This window comes from Lineus longissimus, chromosome 14, assembly GCF_910592395.1.
Source record: "Lineus longissimus chromosome 14, tnLinLong1.2, whole genome shotgun sequence".
Lineage (NCBI taxonomy): Eukaryota > Metazoa > Nemertea > Pilidiophora > Heteronemertea > Lineidae > Lineus > Lineus longissimus.
Window position 1 is genome coordinate 5,106,745 of NC_088321.1, and position 25,113 is coordinate 5,131,857.

The 25,113-nt window shown below is 40.1% G+C and overlaps 1 protein-coding gene across 7 annotated transcripts; it reads left to right on the forward strand.

Moving 5' to 3' along the window:
- The first annotated feature begins 6,498 nt into the window (after positions 1 to 6,498).
- LOC135498876 (uncharacterized) lies at positions 6,499 to 24,419 on the forward strand. 7 transcript variants are annotated; one of them, XM_064789382.1, is made up of 19 exons: positions 6,499 to 6,588; positions 7,047 to 7,376; positions 7,958 to 8,072; positions 8,301 to 8,437; positions 11,336 to 11,469; positions 11,895 to 12,068; positions 12,348 to 12,443; positions 13,266 to 13,342; positions 13,621 to 13,803; positions 14,174 to 14,254; positions 14,739 to 14,810; positions 18,557 to 18,650; positions 19,017 to 19,716; positions 20,797 to 20,883; positions 21,115 to 21,183; positions 21,502 to 21,570; positions 21,725 to 21,808; positions 22,149 to 22,271; positions 22,574 to 24,419. In XM_064789382.1, the coding sequence occupies exons 13-19, from the start codon at positions 19,708 to 19,710 to the stop codon at positions 22,652 to 22,654; spliced, it is 522 nt and encodes a 173-aa protein (XP_064645452.1). In that variant the 5' UTR covers positions 6,499 to 6,588; positions 7,047 to 7,376; positions 7,958 to 8,072; positions 8,301 to 8,437; positions 11,336 to 11,469; positions 11,895 to 12,068; positions 12,348 to 12,443; positions 13,266 to 13,342; positions 13,621 to 13,803; positions 14,174 to 14,254; positions 14,739 to 14,810; positions 18,557 to 18,650; positions 19,017 to 19,707; the 3' UTR covers positions 22,655 to 24,419. The 7 variants fall into 7 exon arrangements, 6 of the variants coding, with proteins under 6 accessions (XP_064645452.1, XP_064645455.1, XP_064645453.1 ...); XM_064789385.1 differs by lacking the exon at positions 20,797 to 20,883; XM_064789383.1 differs by lacking the exon at positions 19,017 to 19,716 and having other exon boundaries at positions 20,795 to 20,883.
- The last annotated feature ends 694 nt before the right edge of the window (positions 24,420 to 25,113 follow it).

Genomic DNA, 25,113 nt, shown 5'->3' on the forward strand with positions numbered 1-25,113 from the left:
TGAGGTCGAGCGGCATTTTGAAATAAAGCACGCATCCCAAAAAAGTACTTCGTGATTTTATGCGGAGCACAGGTCGCAAGCAAGGCAAGTACACTTTGTTGCACACAATGACAAGAATATGTACGCAAATACCCCAGGGCGGTACTGCTTCGTAGATTTTTATTTCCTGTTTTTAGCATAACAAATCGATGCTAGGTCACGCCCAACAAGCAAAGAATAATTGCCTGATGTGCGAGTGGGAAAGTGCAATAAACTGCTTTCATCAATAGCATTTTGTACGACTCGTTTCTGACACACCCGAGTCCAGCCCTGCGGATGCTGGCAAGAACGATGAGGCCGCCCCGCATGAAATATCCATTCGTCGTTATGTCCTCTAGTATTCAAGATATTTATTGCGCTGATGCAAGACCTGCTTAATTATACCGATCCCGGTTTGAGGTTTCCCTGCTATCCGTTCCTGTTTTTGAAAAATCATGTACGAAGGCTATTAGATAAAGACATAAAGACGGTAAAGGGGAAGGAGGACGTCGAACTACCGGGTACTTCTGTAAAATGGGCCCGGTGAGCTGATAATTTATATAGTCCGTGCTCTAAATTATTATTTTTTTCTTTATGAATGAATAAATCAGACTAAACACTTGTGAGTGAATACTAGTGTTTTATTTCGTTCATTTAGTATATATAACGAAACGATATTGCTTGTTTAGTGTATGATAAACTGCAACAGATGTGGAGCTTATGACTGACATAATTGAGAGTGGCATGGCCCGACCCAGAGAGCATATTTCGTAACTCGCGAATATTTCGTTTCAGACACCGATGCAGCATATATGCAATAAAATGCTACAACCACAATTCGTTTGTAGTCGCAGATGCAAGTCCACGACTATACCCTGCTCCGTGACACAATATTGTCTTACGTGCCAGTGCAGGATTGAATTAAAGACCAAACCAGGCCTTGAGTAAGTGGTATAATAAGTTGCATTGATTGCAAATTTTGACAATTTTCTATGAAATCGCATATTATTACATCAAAGGCTGTTTGCCCCCCCCCCCCCCCGACTTTGTGTGAAGGTCATGGAATGACTTAAGATGATGTGCAAAAAGGCAGGATTTGAAACCCAAGTGATAGTTTTAATGTTGGCCAGATACCTCTATTAGCCAGTGTGTACATTCTGTGTACATTTTGATGAACACAGGTTGGTGAAAAAAGCACACCAAAGGTGCTTTAATTCCAACCAAATTTTATATGTGTTATGAAGAAGCTTTTATCAAAATAATAGTAAAAATTCAAACATTCCAATACCGATTGCCTGAGAAAAATTGATTGTGTACAGCATTGCCATCAAATCGTCACTGGCGGACCGATATTGGCCTATTAGAATACAAGTTCTAAACTGGCCAGTGACACAATATTTCCTTATATTAATTATCAAAAAGTATATCCCTGTTATGGCCTGAATCTGTAGATTAAGAATCCACCAAAGATTGAAGAATAAATCCACTTTCACCCATCACAGTCATGTATTTACCACAGCTTCACAGTTCAGCACGGACTATGTGCCACACTTCCTCCAGTGGATGAATACATGTGTCTGTCCTGTTAATGAAATTAAAATTTCATCAACAATTGCATTGGTTGCATTTTTTGGTCACCCAATATGCTTAAAAGGATTCATAGAGAGGCGGTATTTCATTCAACATAATGAGGTGAACGAAATCGTCAGTGTGAGAATGTTGCAAAATTTGCGGCTATTCAGCTTCTCCTGCATTATACATGTAGGGTTGGCATTATATGACCCATTCTTCCTCTAGTACACTCCACTTATATTCAATCCTCGAATTTAGTCAGTCTGGAAGAGGATCGATTTCCGTTCTTGGTGCTTGTTATAGCCTACCACAATTGTAGTGTTTGTAGAGGTATGGACTATCATACTGGTTTAATCACTCGACCCAAGATATTGCCATGTTCGGTATGAAGTGAAACTATCAACCTTGATCAGAAACGAGATGAAGCCGAAAGAGGATACATGCTATCCGAAATTAGGCAATCAGGCTGCATTGGGAATCTCTGAATGAAAAAGTGAAAGCGTCCTGACAGGCTGATAAGTGCAGATCCCTTAATATGCAGTTCGAAGATTTGAAGGGGGCATAGAAGAGAGGCCACTATGGCACGACATTGACGCCAATTAATACACTCACCAGAACTAGAATTCGGCACAAAGGTTAAGAAACTTGATGGAACACAACCATCGAATGAACAGGTGCTGTTAAAAGTACTTGTGTTCATTAAGAGCCAGTTTTTATAAGAATCAGGCGGATTTCTATTAGAGGGTGATATTATAACCGTCTAATATTTGCCTGAAATTTTTGTTGGTGAAAGGCATATGGGCAGATAGGAAAATCCTGAACTTCTAGGTCCCTAAAACGAACATGCTTTTTTCTAGTGTCTCTTGGCATGGTCACTGTCTCTTGGCATGGTCACTGTTTTGACACCTGATTCAGGAGATGTTAATCGTAACGAAGCGTTTTCTGTTAGGGTTCGTCTCTCTGTATGAAGCGCTCAGGATACGTATCTTCATATCCCAAGATATTTTGTTGAGCGCTTGTTAACGATGCTTCACTACATGAATGTATGCGCCTGCTAATATCTCGGCCGCGGAGATATGTCGTTAGCTCTTAAACCGTCTCGCCATATCTCGTCATGATTTTTATTGACTGCATGGTGGACCACTGGGCGATGCGTGGTCCTCCCATCATTCGGGTCCGTATTTTTTGTCATATTTTTGTCATGGGACTGGGGCATGATCTCTGGGAGTGGTTGAGACATCAAGACAAAGTCATTAATATTCACGACAAACACGTTTCTCGGTCGGCTATGCCTGAGGTCAGTCCCCCTTCCCCCCCCCCCCCCCCACCCCCCCACCCAATCTAGTAAATACGGCCCTGTTTTCAACCTGGAATATGAAATTACCCCTGCCCCTGCCCCTATCCCTGCCCCACTCTAGTCTCGCGAGATCCATATCAAGCGAGGGTAGGAAGCGTTACGTAGCGTCGTTGAGCTGATTAACCCTGCCCCTACCCCTGCCCAGTGTGTTGCAGACACTGTTGGCCTGGCGCTGCCGGCCACGCCCAATTGTTTAGTGGCGGCAATGATCAAATATTATCCTGTAAAAGATGGAACGCTCCGCTCATCCGGGTTTGGTGGTTTTTTTTCCTCACCCCAACCCTCATTTTGTGTCATCAGACAGACCGGGCCCAGGAGACCGGGATCACCATCCTGACCATATGTCTGACGTACCCTCCGCAATGAGGCTGTGCATGCGGGTGGAAGTGTTCTGGTGCCACAAACGGGTCTGTAAATAAGTATAAAAGCAGCCCCAGAGCAGTCCCAGAAATAGTCCTGTCGCCTCCCCCCTCCCGTCCCCTATCTCTTTTAAGCTGAAGATGAGTGAGGCCTGTTCTTAAATCCAGACGAGTCATGACTGTCCAAGAGGGGCTCTCTTTCTGACCTACAGCGGGACCCGCAGGCATAGAACAATAAAGACGACAATAACATCGTGTTTTCCAATCTCCCCAGCGCAGGTTGTGTGGTTATGTCTCTCTGTTACCACTGTCAACGATTTGCTCCGATCCTCCGCCGTCGTTTCGGTATTCTCTCCATCCACGCGCTGGTGCAGCTGTATGCTCAATAATAATTGTGCCAATAATTGTACTGCCATCATTTTTCAAGAATTTCTTGAAAATGTTGATTTTCTACTTTTTTGCAGGATTTAAATCTGGTAAGTGATGTATTTGCATTATTTTGGGCAGACCTGCCCACTACATACGGAATCAACGAACGTAGGTCGCAAAATATTACAAAGCAATTCGTTTTGAAGAAAAAATTTTGACATTAAGTCCTTATATCTCTGCTTCGAGTGCAGCAGTAAAATGTTCTTATTTTAGTCCGAGAATTGGCTTTGCCCTCATCAGTTAGTTACAGAACTCTAGTCTCGCGAGATTACGTCATTTGCCGGCTCTGCTGATTGACTCCACTGATTGACATACAATGCCAATCGCATGGCAGATTAGTGCCATAAAAAATAAAATATTATCTTGTTATTACGAGATCTTTTCTCGTTACTACGAGATCTTTTCTCGTTATTATGAGATCTTTTCTCGTTATTACGCGATGTTATCTCGTTATTACGAGATCTTTTCTCGTTATTACGCGATCTTTTCTCGTTATTACGAGATCTTTTCTCGTTATTACGAGATCTTTTCTCGTTATTACGAGATGCGAAAGTGCACGCAACATCGAGGATTAAAGCTCAGGATCAAGCGCGGGAAAGGTCCGTACTTTATAGACCCATTATACCATCATCGCGTAATAACGAGATAACATCTCGTAATAACGAGAAAAGATCGCGTAATAACGAGATAACATCTCGTAATAACGAGAAAAGATCGCGTAATAACGAGAAAAGATCGCGTAATAACGAGAAAAGATATCGTAATAACGAGATAACATCGCGTAATAACGAGAAAAGATCTCGTAATAACGAGATAATATTTTATTTTTTATGGCACTAATCTGCTGCCGTAGATTATTAAGCATTTGCAGCAGGTAAGAAGAAATCTTTTTCGATACATGATCTCTTGTTATGTATGTAGCATTGGCCTCCGTGTGTCGTGTCGGCGCATGCTTTCAGAGCCAGCTGTGTGTACAAAGTGCATGCATTCATCGTCGTGTGCATTCCCATTGCCACATGGCCATGGGCATAGGGCTTTTCGACAAAATTGATAATTAATGATTAATTCCAAAGCATAAGAATGGCTTTTTCCTTCAGAAAATGGTCAGGTCAAGGAAAATAAGAGACTTTGCTTTACCCTAGAAGATGGAAAGTATGTCCAAGTTGAGGTACCATTTCCTGCACCCCATATGGTATTCAGTGCTGACAATGTGCAGCCCTGTCCTACAACATCATATGAACCAGAATGGAATCTTCTTGACATTGAACATACAGGTAATTTGCTTGACAAGAGGGGGCATGTGTTCTTTCTATTCTTAAACTAGGCTGTTTTTTTCCATTCACTGGGATTCAGAAAGAAAAAAAATCCTCCGACTACTCCACTCATGATAATCATATTCTACTAAAAAATTGATTGTTGACACTCTAATATATGATTTTTGACCAGGTTTCAATTCTTTGTTGGATATTCCACTCCAGTATACAAACATTGAGTCCACTCGAGATACCTATCATTCGCATGTTTCACTAAAAAAATATCCATGTATTTTGACTCTGTATCCTGGCAATTTTCAAATGAAACTTAAAGGAAAGGGCCCGCCAAAAAATGGGGAGTTTTGGACGGCCCGGTCAAAACCTTAGGCGGGAATAAGGTTTCATTGATAAATATAAGGAGTTTCAAGGCCCCCAAATTACTTGTAAGGTTCAATAGATACTGGCCTTTCATTGGTTTACAGTTTGCGTATCATTTACATACTCTCATCTTGAAAAATATGACAATATTTACGATCACGTTATTGATTTTTGCAACATTTTCGGTAACGCGCCCCTTGCGGATCTGTAAGGTACCATTCGGATGCTTGAAAAATGTTAGTGGCGTGGCTCCATCTGCTACAGCTGTCACCGCGCCGGTGTTAGTCTCACGTCTTGGCGTCTGCACCACCCTTGGGGAACACCTCAATGCCGTTGGCGTACTGACGAGACCAGCGTCTCTAGAGGCTCCGACATTCGCCATGAGCAGTGACAGCTAGGTCACTTAGCTGGAATGGCCCCATCTCCTCTTCACTCATGTTCATTGCCGGCAATTCTGGCAAATATCTTGAGTCGTCCTGGTTGTCAAACAAGTCTTGGATAATATGCTGCTCCATTTCTTCTGTACTGTTCGGATCAGGGGCCTCGCGGCTCTCCACCGGCCCAGAATCCACCGGCGACTCGAAATCCATACTACTATTCTCTCCATTTTCTCCTCTCTCCAACTCACAACTATCGCTATTGACTGCGTAACATACACTAACATTCTTTCGCTATCATTGCTAACTTCATTTACTAGAACACTGGCCTCTTTGTAGCCGATTATGTAACCCATAGTTGAAACACCTGACAGCGCCGCCCGGCATGATACACGTGCTACTGGCATATTTATAACTCGTAGTAAATAAGGTTGTAAAAATATGCAAATGAGATGCCGTATATGGAAACCATGACGTCACTAAGCAGTGCTTATTTCTGCTACGGGTGGCGCTGTTGCTTGCTTCTGGAGGCGCTATTCAACCTCTTTAACGACCCATCCATGAATAACTTTTTCTGATTTAAACTCTCCTTGATGATATACTTAATTGCCTATCATATCATCTCATCCCTCTCCCTGATTTTGTTTTAGCTCTATCTTTTAATTGAGGCGCTCTTTATTCTGGTACTTCGTCATTTGTATTTCGCGCGCTTTCCGTTTCGCGCGCTTGCATCTCTGGTACATCACTACGTCATTCGCCATTTTAGATTCAGAAGACGGCCCTCGCGGATCGTTGAAGGGTTTTGACCTTTCTAAGTGTGAGAAACTGGATGAGAGCAACTCCAGGTATAAGATAAATTGTATAAGAATCCCCCTTGCCCCATCATGTTGGTCAATATCGAGTCAAGGGCTCATTAAACACACTTGAAAGTGATGGCTATCGATATCATTTAGATTTGTCTCGGTCAGGTTGCACGCTGATGTGTGTATTGATACATTAGGCCTCTTGGGTACTGGTTCCAGGGCGAAGTCTCTTTTGTAATATTCGGGTAATATTTGTGAGTTCCCGTTATATTTTAATGCCATGCTGGTAGCTGGTAAACTGTTTGTACTGATCTTGGTTGGGAACTATGGACTTTTCATGATTGAAAGTCATAATGTGCCATGTGAGACTTCTCTGGTGACCTTGTATTGTAGATTGTCCATCTTTGTGAAGGTGGCAGCACCTGTCGGACCATGTGTTATGGGAATTGTTTATTCAATGACAAAGTGAACTTATTTTTGTGTTATATTTTATTTTGCAGAAACAAAGTTTTGGAACTAACATCCAGTCGTTCTCGTTAGTAATTCCTTCGATTCGTCACAATGAGGGCACTGCACAGCCAAAGAAAAGAAGCAGATACGGTCAAGAAAAAGTTTCTCAGCTTGAGAACTGGAATGCTATTCATGATGGAATGTTCACCAGTTTCCAAGAGTCGCTTGTTCCTGGTATGAACTGTGGAGCGTGCAGTGTTCGATTGTTAATGTTATCCGTGTATCGATAAGATGACTGTTATGTTGGCTTCTTTCTTTGCGGCAGCTGTGTTGAAGAAGTGCATAAACACACATTGTTTCACCAACCATACAAATGGCAGGTCAGTGTCTAATACTGTGTTTTGTGACATAATGCAACTTTTTTGCTGCATGTCAGATAATGACGTATTTGTATCGTACATTTCAGTTTCAGTGATTGTGTTTCGGGACACCAAAACAATTCAATCAATTCTTTCAGAAATGTATTGTTGTTATGCCAAATCTCAATGCTTCAGTTTTGCTGAAACAGCTATATGGTTGTTACAGTATTATTTTCAAGTTGAGGGCAAAACTGGTCGATCAATAATGCACGTAGGATGTAAATACAATGTATTTAGAAGAGAATAGTTTTTGCAGTGAAAGAAAAACCCCAACTGGTGATCAAATATTCTTTAGTTGGATTTCATGATGGCCTTACAAAGGAGACGATAAAAAACCAAAAAAGTTTTCAGGTAAAAAGGGAGGCCATTAAGGCATTTGCCCCCCTTGCTTGGTGAATTTCCATCCCCAGGACAGCAAGTTGTGGAGCGTATAGTGAAAGCCCTGGACGATGATTAGTCCATTCATGTATAAATCAATTTGGGTATGCACAGATTTGCTTGGTTGATATATCACCCTCTAATCTGAATCATTTTCTATGCAGGCTCGAACTTGGAATTCATTTGTACCCAGGGGTAGTTGTGAAAAAGTTGTCCGGAGACATACCCATTCCTGCTCTACAGCATTTATACGGCCCCTGGTCATTGTTGATGATAAAGGTTTGCATTGAAAATTTCTCTCTTAGATACAATCTTAAATACTTGTTGTACCTTAGCTCTTTTATTCCCATTTTTGAAGAAACCAACTTCTTTCATTGTTTTCATTAATGCATAATGCTGTTTGTACTGTAGCAACAAGCCTGTGAAGAGAACCAAAAAAGCCTAATGACTGCTTTTAGTTTGTAACTTATTCTTCCATTCATCTCGACTTATCTCATTTTGTTTCAGGACGATATCATCGATTGAATTTCCAGTTTTGCCTCTGTGAACCAGAGTCTGTTACCCTGATACGTCATCACCTGTGGCCTTCGTCTCCAAAGAAACCACGCATGTGTTTTCATTTCCACTTCATGGATTTGCTGCGGGTAATATATCTTCAAGGAACAAGTTGTACCCCCATTTCGCCTACACCCATTTCGCCTACACCCATTTCGCCTACCCCCATTTCGCCTACCCCCATTTTGCCTACTCACCATTTCGCCTACACCCACTTCGCCTATTCACCATTTCCCCTACTCACCATTTCGCCTACTCACCATTTCGCCTACTCACCATTTCGCCTACTAAAAAGGAAAAGAGTGGTGTGCGCTGGACATTTGAACAATTTTACGAATTGTTGAGCTTGGTTTTTAGCTCACCTCTTAGCAGAGGTGAGCTTATCCCATACCGTGGCGTCCGTCGTCCGTCGTCGTCGTCGTCGTCGTCGTCGTCGTCGTCCGTCGTCCGTTAGCAGGGCACGTTTCGTAACTGTTAGAGCTATTGAGTTGAAACTTGGTACACATGTACCCTTATGTAATGACACCTTGGAGACCAAGTTTCGGTCCGATTCGTTTCATGGTTTGGCCACCAGGGGGCCAAACGTTAAAAGTGAAAATATGCAATATCTCCCTTAATAGTAGTCGGGAAATTTTGAAAAAAATATGGTAGGTACTTCTAGCAAAGGTGCATCATATATCCTCCGGGTTTTTGATTTGACCTCCTTTTCAAGGTCACAGAGGTCAAATGGTGTAAATTGGCCGTTAGGATGTAACGATGGCACGTTTCTAAACTGCAATGACTATTGATACCAAATTTGGTACACATTTACCCCTTAGTCAGGTGATCTCAGGGACCGAAGTTTGGTCCAATATGATTCACCACTTGACCACCAGGGGGCAAAATCCAAAAACCTTAAAAATGTGATTATTCCTTAACTTCTTGCCCGATTGCCACCAATTTGATATCATGGGTACATCTAACCACCATACAGTATATGTCACACAGGTTTTTAATTTGACCTTCTTGTCAAGGTCACAGAGGTCAAATGGCGTAAATTCGCCGTCAGGCCGTAACTATGGCACGTTTCTTAATTGCAATGACTATTGATCACAAATTAAGTACACATGTACCCCTTGGTCAGGTGATCTCAGGTACCGAAGTTTGGTGCGATCTGATTTGCCGTTTGGCCTCCAGGGAGGGGGCCAAATCCTAAATTCTTCAAAATGCCATTATTCCTAGTAATGACTTCCCCGATTGTCACCAATTTTATATCATAGGTACATCTAATTCTAACAACCATTCAATGTGTCACCCGGGTCTTCTTTGATTTGACCTACTTTTCAAGGTCACAGAGGTCGAATGTACTGTAAATTGGCCATTTTGGGGAAATTGTAATTGCTTGGACTTACATCAAACCTAACACTACATGACACAATACCATGTTCTTTATCCATCTTTTCTCCACATGAGGTGAGCACAATGGCCCTGGCCATTTTTTTCCTTTATATTATAGTGTATTTCCCAGTTAAACTTTACCATACTTTATCATTCCAACCCGGCCTCTTGAGACAAGACCACCATTGATTTTTTAAGCCTTTTTGCAGTTAAATTGTCACAGTTCGACCGCCTCGCAATGCTTCGGGTTGTGAATCTGAAATTTGGATATGACATTCCAGACAGTCAGGCGAGTAAATGGTGACATTTTATTAGAACTGGTGGTTGTCCACGAATTTTTTTTCTTCAAATTGGACAAATTTGAGAGACCATGATATTTCCACTGTTTTCAGCCAAATCTCAAAACACGCCCCCTTATTGTCAAATTACCATATATCAAAATTTATTTTTTCATCAAAAAAATTATTTTTATCTGTAGACTTGCCATACCAAATATCTTTCCAATACCTCTCCAAATAAGCACTTGACAGTTGAAAACACACTCGCGTCTAATTTATAGGTCTGGAACCTCCAACCTATGAATATTCAATGGTGGTCTTGTCTCTCTTCACTTCACTTAATTGGGGGTGGGGGGAGGGAAGGTCACTCTTCAACATGTAGATATTGATGTGTTCGGGTCAATTGCCGACATACTAGTACTTCCATTTTCAAGGGGTTATAAAGGCGAGGGGGGGGGGCTTTTCATCATTTCAATTATGAATATTTGTAAGTGAAGAACCCAAGAGTCTTGGCCTGTTTTTTTACATCTTGGTACAACCAAGCGCTGCCCTACAGGATATCTTCATTGTGGAGCTTGGCTTTACAAATGGTCATTACATCTTTTGAATTTGAAATGATGTAGGCGAAATGGGTAATAGGCGAAATGGTGAATAGGCGAAATGGGTGTTGGCGAAATGGTGAGTAGGTGAAATGGTGAGTAGGCGAAATGGGTAATATGCGAAATGGTGAATAGGCGAAATGGGTGTAGGCGAAATGGTGAGTAGGCGAAATGGGTAAATTTTGTAGGCGAAATGGGTGTAGGCGAAATGGGGATGAACCATTCCTGTCATGGACCTCTGTGAAGCATTCAAGCACTTCTACAGTCCTTATGTTCATTTTGAAGACCCGGTAAGTGGGTTGTATGTCTTTGTCATGAATTTTTTAAAAGAAAGATTGGTTACACTGAGACTCTAAGACTAAGGCCAGGGAATTAATAAAACTAAGTGACCCCCACTGACAGAAACCAATGTATCTCAGTGACATTGTTTACTTCGAATACGTGTATTGTATAGTATCTCAATGTCTCACTGACTCAGAAACGTTGTGCGACCACCCCTAGTTGTTATCTACAGTGTTTATTGTTTGTCCCTCCAATAAGATTTGATACAATCGAAATCCCTGCTGTGAAATTCACTATTTTTGCCGAATTGAATGTTAGGGGCTAGGAGCCAAAAGTAATCTTTTAATTTTAATAAAACGAATCTTTTGTATCCCCCTTTATGGCTTTAAACCAGACTTGGGCGGATGCATATCCAGTGCTGGTCTTTATTCAAATTTCTCTAAATTCACAGGCAATCCAGAATATCTACAGAGTCCTGATCAATGAAAGCTTCGAGGAATACAGGGCTTTCATATACCAGTGTGAATATCTCCGTAATGTCTGCCTGATTTTGGTGATGGAACAGTGTGTCCTGCTTGTCCAATGGTAAGACTATCTGATAATCATTATTATTTGCTGTCCATTGTGTATATGCACTATTACTGCTACTGTAGAGTTGAGGTTGACTCTTCAGCCAACAGCGTGATAATGGTTCTAATGGTGGTCCTTTAAAGACTCCATTATGGGGGCATGTTTATTGGTCAAAGATTGAATATGTTCTGGTGGCCCACCTGAACAAAATTGGCTGCAGACAAAAGATATTCAACAGAAATAACAAGAACTTGACCTGTCCTGGGGTGTCACTATGGGCCTTTGCTGACCTTTGCTGATGGGAATTTAGGTTAACAACTTGTTTCTAAGTGTAGGATTGTGATTGCAAGAAGTGTTTATAAAAAATGTTGTGTCTGTTTGGCTAAATCATATAAGTGTCCAATTTTGATAAAGTATGTTTTTATTTTTTTTTACTGCAGGAAGATGATTATCCAGTGATAATTTCAATGGATGGTAACTTTGGGCTTGTGCAGAAAAAGTCGTCTGGTGTCAGTTTTTCCGAGCCGAGGCATGCGGGTCACTTCTTTTCTAATCAGAGTGAGGTTGATGAGTTTGTTCAAAAACATAACGGAAACATGAAGAAAGCTGGCGACGTAAGATCGTGTTAATCAACCTATTAATTGTCAGCATCATTTTGAATGCCTTAGAAACTTATTCTCAATGTATTTGTTCGCACAATGCGCTTTCAAATAAATTACTGGCACTTAATGTTCGGATTTTATCCATTTTCACGGGTTCCACTTGTTAAATAGATTATGAAGTTTGCAGTTTTTTTATGTGCCACATTAATTTTCATTGTGGTTTAAAATTGGCACTTATTGAATGATAACCATTGCTTTCCATTGTACTGCTATTGCATTTTTAATCTTCAGGCTTGCAGCAATTTCAAGGCTGGAAACACTTTGAGGACAAATAGTCGATTCGAAATACTGGATGAGACAGCTGTTTTTGGTTCGGCATGTCGTCATGTAAGTGCCCATCATTATGTTTAGCCTAAAACATGGAGAGAGGTAACAGTTTGATTTGCTGTTTTCCTCAGTCAATATGACTAAGATGTGTTGTATTAAAGTGATATATCAAAAATATTGTCATACATGTGACTGTTCGGAAATATTTTGCATTGTGATTTTCAAGTACGATTTAGCTGAAAGAGTGTTTGATGTGCAACTATTTTCCCTTTATCCAATTGGCGCATAACCGTAGTGTCACGTATAAATGCTCATCCTGCCTTGGAGGAGGAATACTCCCTGGAGAAAATCACCTCCAAGTGCAGAGCAAACGCTGAAGAAGAAGAAGATATTTTGACACCAATCCCTATTGACTGTTCAACCTTTAACCTTTAATAACCCAATCACTAAAACTGAAAAATTGCTGCCTGCTGCACACGCTGTGGGTTTGTTTTGTTGCAGATAGTTGCTGTAAGAATTTCAGTAAATATTCAGATACAGATCATGCCCCTGGCATAGGCCTTATTATCATATTCATCATGATCTAACTAGTTTGGCTGGCATCTATTTCGGTAATCAGTTGCTGCCTTTTTCTGTATGGTGCTTTGATAAAGCTTTATGAAGATACATCTAGTCGCAGATGAAAAACCCATTCTTCAATACAATATTTGGATAAGAATTAGCTTCTTGATTTTTAAGGTTTGCATGCAAATTATAACAACTCTTTAACTTGGAATCAAAAGTTGTTCCCATCACAGGCTAGAGATGGTTGGATCAGCTTGCATTCATGTTAGTATGACAATTTCCTACCCTAAAAATAATTATTGTCCTTTTCATGTTCAGGTTCTGGTAGTCTTTTAGATAGGTTGTTGCTGGCAATTCCAATATTTCACTGCTATGGCCACAAGTTACCTTGTAAGGTAGGTTGTTTCACAAAGTATATTTTTTGGGAAAGTGACCATCCTTGGTCACTCAGTATATGGAAAATCACCCTGGTTGGTTGCGTTATATTTTGCATGTATCATAACAAACACACGCTCCACTGTATTTGCATTTGGTTTTGGAAGGAGTAAGTCAAGTGACATCACCCTAGCTGTGTTGTTTCAGAGTTCATTATTCTTTTACATGTGCAGACTGATTACTGAATGGGCTTTGGATCAACACCTTCAACTGACACTGCTCTTTGATTTCTTTATAGGTTAAGTACAGTCCTCGGCGAGTTGTTGGTGTTGGGTTAACAGACGGTGAGACACTGGAATGTCTGGTCCTTTTTGCGGAGTTTCTCAAAGATAGAGAAAGAAATGACCCCCAGTCACAGGATAGATGTTCTTACTGATGCTATGATCTATGTATTACACAAACAAGAAGTTCGCAAAGATCGGTATGTTTTAAACAGTTGCACAGAGTGGTATTCAGGTGGCGTTGATGGCATTTAGCCTCAATCAGAATGGGAACTTTTAGGCTGTTTTGTGGTCAGGCCATATCTAATTGGATGCATAACTGTTGACCTTAGCTGATAGTATAAACTTCTTCTTGGCACTGACAAGACAAAGTAATGTGCTTATCCTTCTTCATGTAGCAGTATTCAATCACTTTTCAATTGCACTGCTGAGTACTTGATTCCTCAAAATGAAAATTTGTGGTGTTCTTTGTATCCTTCTGAATACCCAAAAATATCTGTGATCAGGTACTACAAGGATGTTATTGAAATTCAAAGTGTGTGCTTGGATTATATCTGTTATGATTTCAAGGTCCGTATCTGGCGTCAAAGCTGACGAAAGCCGAGGATGTAATGTCAACAACAAAAAAGGAATTGAAAGCTCTCCTTGAAGGTATGTGCATTTCTCTCTTATTCCAGCAGCTGCAACACACTAAACACCATTGGCAGCATATTACAAGCCTGACTCCTTAGATCAGTTCTCAGCAGTCAGTCATCTGGGGATAATTCAAGCTTGGCATCAGTGAAACATGTCAAAGTTGATAAAGAGGGTCAAAGCATCTTTTCTCATCCCTGGCAGTTCAATTATTCATGGCTGTTCAAGTTTAGACTTTGTGTTGTGTTTGTGGATCATTATGATCAACCAAAGAAAACGTTCAGTAAGGCCTTTTTCCTGGGCTTACGTCTGAAGCCTTGTTTTAGCCGATGCAGTGATATGCATGCTGATGCAAAATACATTTTATGAGGGTAACCATGAGTATTTACCAAGTGCATGCCATTACACAATCCAGACACATTGAAGCACATTTTCACAAATAGTAATGGCATGTCTGTGCACTTATTTTGTTCCAATAACAGTGTATCCTTATCTCTTTTAGTGTCAGAAAGTCAGGTAGAACTCTGGCTTGCAGAGGCACAGAATCCTGCTAGTTGTCAGCGACTGAGACGAGGTAAGACCCATTATTAATATCATTATCTTCATCATCATCATTATTATTAGGAAATAGCATCAATGGGCCAGTAAAAAGTTTGGTGGAGATCGGTGTATAAGTTTGGTTGCAATTTACACTTTTGCCATAGTATGACTTTTTAGCTCAGCTGACAAAGTCAGCGGAGCTAGTCAAATAGCTATTCGATTGGTGTCCGTCCTTCCACCCATCCTGCCATCCTTCCATCATGCCATCTGTAGACAAAGTTGGGCATTTTGTAATCATACAACCGAGGCACTTCAAATCTAGTCTTGCTTATAAACACCGCAAAAAATGTTGCTTACGGAAAAAAATTTGGGCGATTCGACTCAAATTCAGCTCCCCAGGGGGCAAAATGCGTAAATGAAAAAACAATTTTTTGACGCTCTATTCCAGCAGATAAAAGCTTAAAATAAAGTTGAAAAGGTCTTCATGATACAGAAGTTTTGATATAAAATAGATTAGTGTCGATTTATATCACCAGTTGGCGGTAGTGAGCAAAACTGTTGTTTGACCCCGGATGACCCCGCTTTAAATTTCCCGCCGAGGTTACCTGGAGCGCTATCGTCAAAAAAATGGCGGTGACATTTTTATTTCTACCGGAGCGATGATTTTGTAAGTGACGAATTTTCTTTTTTAAGCCTTTACGGAAACGTATTTTGGTACGAAACTCCACACGTTTATAGAAAAAATCAACGAGAATGTGTTCAAATGCCCTCATAACGATGAGTTCAACAGAATTTGGTCAAAACAACCTTCGAATGGAGTCAACTTTCTTTGCGAAATTGAAGCGACGACCTCATTATTTATCGTAATTTATGCAGATCTGAGTCCAGCTGATGGGTGATGTTCTGATTTGTGTTCAAACTATTGGAAACTTCGGAAGTTAGTTCTATTAGTTCTCCTATTCTGCAGGAGTATATTAGCCTATAGCCATTGATGTCGACAGCTAAAAGCACGAAAACTTTGTTCAGGTTTCTCGTCCAATCACGTGACCTCTCCAACACTCGATAATGCACTCTTTTCGTCCACGTTTTAGGCCAATCTTCGGCATGAACATGAAATCTAATAAGCGCAGTACTTAAATCAGATGTTTCTCTCGCCTTGAAAACATTCCTGGGTAAAATCCATTGAGATTAGCCGAGTTAATCCACTTTTTCCGTGCCTAAAATCTCTGCCGTTGAATTCTATAAATAGAAACTATTAACATCGCGGCAGTGTGGTTCCCATTGTGCGCCCTCCCACTTCACACCATGTCAGGAACTTTTACGGAGAGAGAGGGCGTGCGGTAAGAAGAATGGCCAAAATGACGTCACGTTTTCCTGGCAATGTCTCTTGCCAGCATCTTTACAGACAACGTTAGAACTAGAAAACGAATATGTTAATTTGCAAAATTAAAAGCAGATTTCACCACTAACCAGCCAAATCGGAATACGACGGCGCAAAATGTTCTCGCTTTCCTCCTGCTAAAAAACCTTGTTCCCGCACTCCTATTTTAATTTATGCCAAGGAATATGATATGATCTGTTTTCACTTTTTTGTAATTAAATGGTATTCATATAATGAGATCAATAGTAGTGTCCGTGTCAGATCCCATCATGGAGGTATAAATAATCATTTATACCTCCATGATCACATCGTTCAACTAGTCTTCTCTCCCCAGCCCAGGTGCCTCACACGGACCTTCACGTCCCCATACTCAAGACCAACTCCTACAATATCGCCCTCAAAACAACCCTGGAGTCATGAATTCACAGGTGCTCCTGTGAAATCTCAGTTCTAGTTTATTTATCAAACTTTATCGAGGGTTATCGAATCGAATGGCTGTGTCGATCGTCGGGGCGGATTGATATGTGGTTAGGTTGTGCGTCCAAGGCGATTAGGTCATTCAGTTAGTTTGAGAAAGATCATGATCATGAAGATGCGTGTTGTGTTATCATAACTGGAAAATAAGTTGAAGTTACTATTAGTAGGCCTACTACGATTCTTACATGAGTAAAAAGTAGACGTTAGCAACACAATAATGTTACTCCCATAAAAAAACTGTCAATTCTCCTTACCACTCACAGAAGCCAAGCGATTGCTGTTAGGTTATGCAGGGGCTTAATCAATTACTTGCACTCCATGTGGGGTGAATAACATTACCTTTTGAACGGCTGGCTGGAGGGGGATGATTGGAACAGCCGGTATACCTGCTGACCTGCTGAACCGAGGTTAATGTTATTTTCAATCCACGATTGCAGGTCACCTGATTTTCGAGATTTCGCGGGAAATGAAATTGTAAACAAACGCATGTGTGCAGTTCAAATGTAAACAAAAATGTATTTTTGGTACTTTTGGTTGCTGGACTTGGGTTTTCCCGCAGTTAGGAGCTGGATCAAATTGGTGGTCTATTGTGCTGTTTTAGTCAGAGGTAGCCCTTGATTATGAAGGGATTTTCAAATTAAGGTGACCATAGTCTTTTATGTGCTCAGCTCACCACAGCTTTCAATACTTGATGTATCTGAAGAGGCGCGCGGAACCTGACATGGCCTTACCAAGGAGCTGCTAACTTTGCCTTTTTGGCTGAGACATTGCTTCATGTAGGACTAGGAGGAGCACGCATTTTAAAGTTCTAGTAGTGATAGTTGGTTCGAGCCATTTGGAAGCCGACATGTGAAGGCCTATCTGGGTTCTCCTTCTTCTCCGTATAAAAAGGGGCATATTGCTGACTAAGGAACAAGGCATATTGACATTGCCTCATCATCTCTATGGGACCAATTGATATACTTTTATATGCACGCTTACATCGTGCCATTTCAGGGTCCGAGTCTGTGGACAATTGGTTTGATTAATTTGTCTCTTCGATATTGCTCCTTTATTGCATTAGATTTTCATCGCAATTCGATCTTTTCAAGATATAGCCAATTTGAACCTGTCTGCGCCAAGGATAGATTGGTTCCAGATCGACTCACTATGACTAGGAATATGCAGTAGAGCACAATGTCATGAAAAACGACCCTTTGTATTGTAAATTCCAATCACCTGCAGGACAGGTCAATTTCTCTCAATAAAATTAATTTTGTTGACTCCTGTAATCTCTACCTTATTAAAAAAAAAAGAAAGTGGTGCTAGTCCCAAACTGGTAATTTCTATTTATTTTGACCTCTGTTAAATCATGATACCTCTCAATTACAGACAGCATTTTGTATCCTTGTGCTGTACAACCCAGCCTGGACATACCACAGTTGTCCATGGAGAAGTCTCATCCTCTCTGACACTTTTTTTCTGTAAAGCTACTGATACAACATGCTGAACTAGGGATATCTTCCGTTGCCTCCTGTAATATTTACATACCATGGCTGATTAGTTCAATCATATTTCATCCACCTGGCAGCTCTGCATTGGAAATTTTAGTGGTATAACGTGTTCTCTTGACCTTCAAACAGTAGTATAAAGCCGATATTTACTACTTTATACCCTCAGTCCTATGTTATTAGGTCATCCAGCTGAGCGCCAGGCCCTTGGGCCTCTTGTTGTCAATTATTTTGTAGCTCCAGTTGCTCACTGGTATCAACAAGGCCAAACAACCAAGGATGAGATATTTCAAAGCAAAAGGTCATCAGATTAAAAGTCAGTCCATTGGCAAACTGGCATCCACCGAGATGAACTACCAAGTGTTGTGGAAATTGGTTTTGTAATTCAAAACTTCCAAAACCGTAACCTCTGCAAAAATACTTAAATTTCAGATCTGTCCAGCAAGGCCAGTATCTTACATTCTGTCACCAAACACAGTGTTGAGGGGAGGCTGCATCTCGAAATGGTAAAGAATTAATTATGCCGGTACGTAGAAACATCCATTTAACCTTTTTGTTTACTCGCCAGTTGATGAGGCGATAAACTAGTGCATTGTCTGTTGTTTTCTTTATCTTATATCATAAACAGTGGCAAGTTTGCAGTGAATCACTTCCCTTCTGAATGTTGTTATGAACCCAAAGACCAGATGACCTTTGACTGGAAATCTAATTACAAATATGGCACTCTTGGTGTTATTTTTCATTGATAGCTTTGGACCCCATGTTGAATTCCTGGTCCTGAGTGATGAAAATTCAGCTGGTTCAATTTTGGCTTTCATTTCAATGTCCATTCTTCAATCTAAAGGTGAATTTATAGAATTAATCTCAAATCCTTCATACCCTCACATTACAGATGGCTAGGCTATTGCAATTAAACTGCAGAAAAACATCAACAGAACCAATCGGCATATTAAGAAGATGGTGGAAATCTTCAACACAAAGGACATGGATGAGAGTTTACCAGAGTCACTTGTTTACGAAGATGCATTGAAGGGACATTACTTTGGCATGAATGAAGCACCAATTGCAGGTCCTAATGATAGTGTGCCATTCTACCTTAAAGAACAAGCTGTTGACTTGTTTTGCCACCACTCCCGAGCTTTTGAGGAACGGTGCTTGTTGTTGAAGAAGATGGTCAATGTTGACCGCGTCTTTCGGAAGCAACAACAAGTTTTGTTGGCCTGTGCAACATCGGACTATCTCTCACAGGGCCAGATGGAAATGGTAGTTGCTAAGGCAATTTCTAAAGAAGAACTTCACAATGAATTCTATGAGGCATGCAAGGGCAATGTGGAATTGCCATTTCCTGGGCAGACATTTATTGCATCTGTCATTAACAATCATCAAAGCATCACCACTAGTGAACTTGGCCTTCCTGAGGAAGAGGTCAGTGACTTCCTTGAAAGGGTGCAGTGTTTGGAGGAAGAGCAGGAGCAGCATGGTGATGATGGGGACGATCATGAGATAGAAGACGGATTAAGTGCAGTTCAGGAGAGTGATTACTTGGATCTGATTGATTTGTAGCTACAATTTTTGAGGTCTTCATGTTTAAGGTAAAAAAAATGTATATAAGGTAAAATGGGGTATTTGCAGCCCAGGTCTAATTGTAGCCCCTGGCAATGTTTTTGATTCATATTCCGGTAACCGTGGAATTATTCAGCCAACCCAAGCATGGATATGAAAGAGGTGACTCTTGAGTATCACAACATAAATAGTTTTGGATTATGCAACATGTTATGTAAGAGCTTTGGCTATAAGAAGTAAACAAATCGGACACATGCACAAAAAAAGTTGGGATCGAACTTTTTTCAGGTATGAATTTTCCACACTTACAGAGCATTGATGTATTTGAAACTTGGTTCAGGTGATCAGTATTGAGTGTAGAGAATGTTGTATGCGGCATTTATTGTCATTAGTACAGGTAAATTTTCAGAGACACTTCTGACCAAGGTGTATTTGTAGCCTTTTGGTTCGGGGTATTTGAAGCCCCATATAAATAGCTCAATATATCCTGTCATAAATCATGAAAATGCTAGGTTTTTTATTTTTATACCCGAATTATATTATTTGATCATAAATTTATCCAAATTAGATACAATAACCTTCATGTATCAGCAATGATACATTTGAGATTCCATACTAGTTAATCTAAAATTTTTTCGAAATAATGTTAATATTTTCAAAGTTACTGGTGTCTCTAGTTAAAGCCACACCATTGACTAGATAGCAGCATTTCTCATTGTACATGTATATTGTATTACCATTTAGTGGTGCCAGCTATTATTGGGGTTGATACATGACTCATAACTGAAACTAAAGTTTTTAATGGCGCACGACAAGACCGTCAGCCAATTCAGAATGTCACAAGCTGTTGTCTGACACAAGGTGTAATGTACAACAGAGATGATAAATAGAACTTTTACCCCAGTTTAAAATCAGTCTGATTTGAGACGATTAAAAATTTTTGGTAAATGACTGCATCAAAAAATCACCTACGTGTTCAACAAATATTGTTTTATTCCAGCAAAATCTCGTCGTCAACCTAGATTTTGATAATATTGAAAGCTTAAAATGTGTAAGTAAAAAGTATAAATGGCAACTGAATAATTGATTGATTCCTCCCTTTCCTAGAGGGTCGGTCCCTCCCTTCTCCTGGGACAGAAAAGAAAAAGAGGTTACGAAAGAACAAACAGATGAGAAAAAAGGCTCAATTAGTTGAAGTAAGAATCAATGATTTTTTTTGAGGGAACTTATTCCTTTCCTTGTCCTTTCTTGTATTCCCCTTTACTCTCATACAGTGATGCTAAATTTCTTTGATTAGATTATACCACCAATCGCTTTTGTTTATGCCAATTCTTTTAATCGATGGAGGTTTATTCAGTTGAACAAGAGATCCAGTTATGGTAGTGGTAGGTCATGGTAATCAATCTTTTTGTCTTTTTGCACTACAGGATCAAGTTGCTAGCTGTTCTTTTCAAGATGGCAGCCTTCTGGACAATGAAAGTACTCGGAAACCTACTGTGAGTATCTGTATTTTCAAAAGCTAGTAAATGTTGTGGCCATACTCTGCTACTAAGGGTTTTTTTAAATCAGGTTAGATTTATAAATTTTCAAATGAATGGAGGAACCACTAATGTAGATCTCTATTATAGTAAAAAAACCCCTAAAATTAAGAATTTTTTGTGCACATTGAAACATGGAAAACATGGATTGCAAAGATTTCCGAAAGGTGTGGATTTCCTTATGCTCTGTTGATCTACCAGACTCAATTAGTCAGTTCATCAAAAGTGTTGACATGATATATGAATTAATAAGAGCATGTTGATATATGCTTTTAGGCACCTGTTACTGATTCTTCTCATCAGGATGACCGCAAACAAGAAACTGAAACGCAGGAACAGTTAAATGTAAGTGTAAATTTCTTAGAATGAAAGACTTGGTTATAATCAGGACAGAGATGTCCTTGACATTATTTCTAACGGTTTATGAACTGCATGAAAATCTGAACAATTGCCAAACATTATTACATCTACAAACTAATGACGATGATCTCATTTTCAGGGAGCTGTAGTGTCAACAAGTTCACCAAATAAGAGTCATTGTGCTGCTAGCGCATATACACAAGCATGGATATCAAAATTTGCCGTAAGTACATCTATTTTTATCAAGAAAGCATGTAACTAGATGAAATTCAATTTGAGGTCGTTAGAGTAAATAACAACTTAAAGTGGTGTATGTCTCCTTCAATAACTAAGATGATGGCATTGACGAGTTCGACGCCAATAATAGATGCAATGATGATGAGGTTTTGCTGTTCAAACAAATTTGTTGTGGCATTTAGTACATGAAATATGGTATTTAAATCCCGAAAAACATAGAGGCCAAATGAAACATTCGGTAATGACAACGATCAAAGTTCTGGCTAGGCTATGTATGACATGAACACAATTATTATTGTTCTCATGAGTATCTTCTTTTATTACAGTCACACGATGCGCCTACTGGTAGTTCAACTCTTACAAAAGAAGCCATAACTGTTCAAAGAAGGAAGTTATGTCGGCAAAGTTCCACAGAGAGAAGGTCACCAGAAAAATGTCCGTCACAAGAAGTAAGTTCACAGAGTTGGCTTTGTTAAAAAAAACTTGAGTTTAAACACAGCATTATAACAACTTCCCACAAATCAGTATAGATTCAAATGCAAGATGCATTTATTACTATTTGCACATCATCAGGCTGGACCAGTTACAGTGCTGTGGCCTAAGTGGGGATTAGCAGGTTGAAACCTCACCATACAGGAGCACCCCTAATACTTTACATGTATGTCTGCTTTGGGCAATGCTAGAGAGATTTTGGACACTGGTTGAGCAGAGCCTGGGTGTTGTGGTTACAGCTGCTCCTTTGCCTTTTCAGAGTTCCAAATTAAGACAACTGAGAAGTGACTACGAAAAGCTTGAAGACAAGTGTGACAGGCTAAAAGATGAACTTGTGTAGACAGACAGGCGCTATAAATACTTATATGAACAGTACAACAACGTGCAATTCATGGTCTCAGTGCGGAATGAACGACACAAAATTTGTACCCACTTTCGAATGGCGGAGCAAGTGTCGCTATATGCTGCCAAGCAGGTTGAAGAGAGTGTTTTTAGCAACATCTTTTTCAATCTAGACTTTGACATAGACAACGTCATTGTCCCTATCATCAATGTAAAGCTGATGAAAGTATTAAAAGTTGGAGACACTTGCCAAATAAACAAAGCCGCCTGCCACTCTGTCAATAGGTTCGCTACTAAAGCAATACAGTGATGAGAACTTTGTATCCGTTGTCAACCGTGTGTTTCAGGTGCTGTCCTGTATTAATGCCACATTTACCCCATTCCCAATTTGAGTGTACTATGAGGATATTAAACCGGCATTGGTGACTTCACTCCACCACATTACGGGGACAGTATATAGCTTAAACTTAAAGAACTGTTTTTTGGATTTTTCCTTCCCATTTAAGTGGGAGGGGATGGGTGAAAGCAATGGTCACATTTGGCTTTCACCTCCGTCACCTCTTCGAAAGACGGTTTTTGCACAACAACTTGAAGGCTGATAATGTTGTGCTGGATGCAAACGAGAAGGGCATAGATGTCATTCTGTGCAGTTGGAAAAATTCTTGTAAAATCGAATCTGGCCGAATTTTCACGGAGAAGCAAACAAAAAAGCTGGCGGACAATATTGTGTCCCAGAGGTTTTGCACAGAGAGAAGCCATTTTCAATTGCAAGTAACATTTATGCATTCGGTTGTCTTGGAATCTTGGTTGTGAAATATTGTAGGGCATATGAAATCACGGATTACAATTTACAAGTTGTGGAAAGATTCTCTCTGAAATGTGTGAGTCCGAGATCTGCAGCAAGGCCAGATGTTGAGCTGTTCAACGAATACCTCGAATCATTTGACATGTAATACTGTGTGACTCTAACTGAAAAGACGGTACATTCCTCTGACATTGGCGGATGGTATTTTGGAGAACTTTGTTTTCCACCTGGAGGATCTATCTTAACTGAGAATACTTGGCCTGCAAGGTCACATACAATTTACCAACTGTATGACGAGTTTGGGTCTTGACCCTTTAGCTCCTGCGGGTCTACAAATTTTTTTCCAGCATCTCCCTGAAGATTTCCAGGTATTCCTATAGTGTATAGATTTTTGGCAAAAGAGATACAAAAAGTTGAAAATGAAGTATTACCAGTTATTTTGAAGCTAACAATCATACCTACAATATGATATCATTAATTTTTCATTTTAACCCCCTGGTATCGACAGGATTAACCCTCTCAGCAATTTAGTGAAAGTTCATAAAAAGGCCCTGTAGTAAACAACAGAATCATAAGAAGTCCCTACCTAATCAAAAAAATCCATAAAGAAACCCTAATGTACGATAATCCAACCTAATATCGATCGAAAGACACAACCCGGCAGTCTCCTGTACATGAATACATGAATGGGTTGATATGAAGTTATGGTTTGCACATGTCACATTTGTTGGTCAAGTTAGACCATGAGAATTGCGAAATCAAAACACCTACAAAAATGTCCAGGGTGTGGTTTTATTGCTGAATTGACATGTAGACGATGGATATCTTTTTACCGGTGAATACTAGTTGTATGTTGTTATTATCAATATGTCTGGCCTTCCCAGTTGGTCACAAGTTGTCATATTGACTTGTCCAGTTCGAAGTGTTCTGTTCAATAAAAACACTTGAATTCACTCGAGTCATATGTTGTGTTTTCCTTTGAATTTTATTACACAGTGGCGAGTATTGATACTTTCAATTATAGCCTACAGTGGAAACCAACACAGACCAGAGCTACAAGGAGAATGGCATGCCAAATCAAAGAAGAGAATCTTTCTGTGTTCGCTTGCTACCACACTGTGCATGTGACCAAAAACCGGAAATTACAACAGCTTTTTTAGGTGACAAGGTGCATTTTGGAGGACAATCGGGACAAGGTTGAGACTAGTCCACAGTCTGTCTGGCTTTGGAAGAAGTCTTCTACTTCCGATACATTGTACCAATTATTTGGGAAATTACACTAAATTTTGTCTCCAGTCAGCTTGTGGAAAATTTTACAGAGGAGGGTGTGTCTGTAGGAGAAAAGCCTAGATGTGCACAAGTGATGCGTCTACACAAGTGGATTTTAGTGGAAACACCCTCAACTGACACTTTCACATTGGCACCTGCTCATGTGAAATATTTTGACAGCAATGAGCAAAAAAGCTGTTAAAATGTAGTGAAGTCCGAGTTGCTTTGAATATGAAGAGCCCTAAACCAATCACAAACATTGACTGTAGACAGTGGCAGACAGTATTCAGCACTGTTTGATTTTGGTTCTTACATTGCACCAGGAGTCTAAACAGACCTTAAATGTACACACAGGTATCCTTTTCCTGACAAGGAAATTATTT

Coding starts and splice junctions, on each gene's coding strand:
- LOC135498876 (XM_064789379.1), top strand. CDS start 19,082: ATGGTGGAAATCTTCAACACAAAGGACATGGATGAGAGTTTACCAGAG.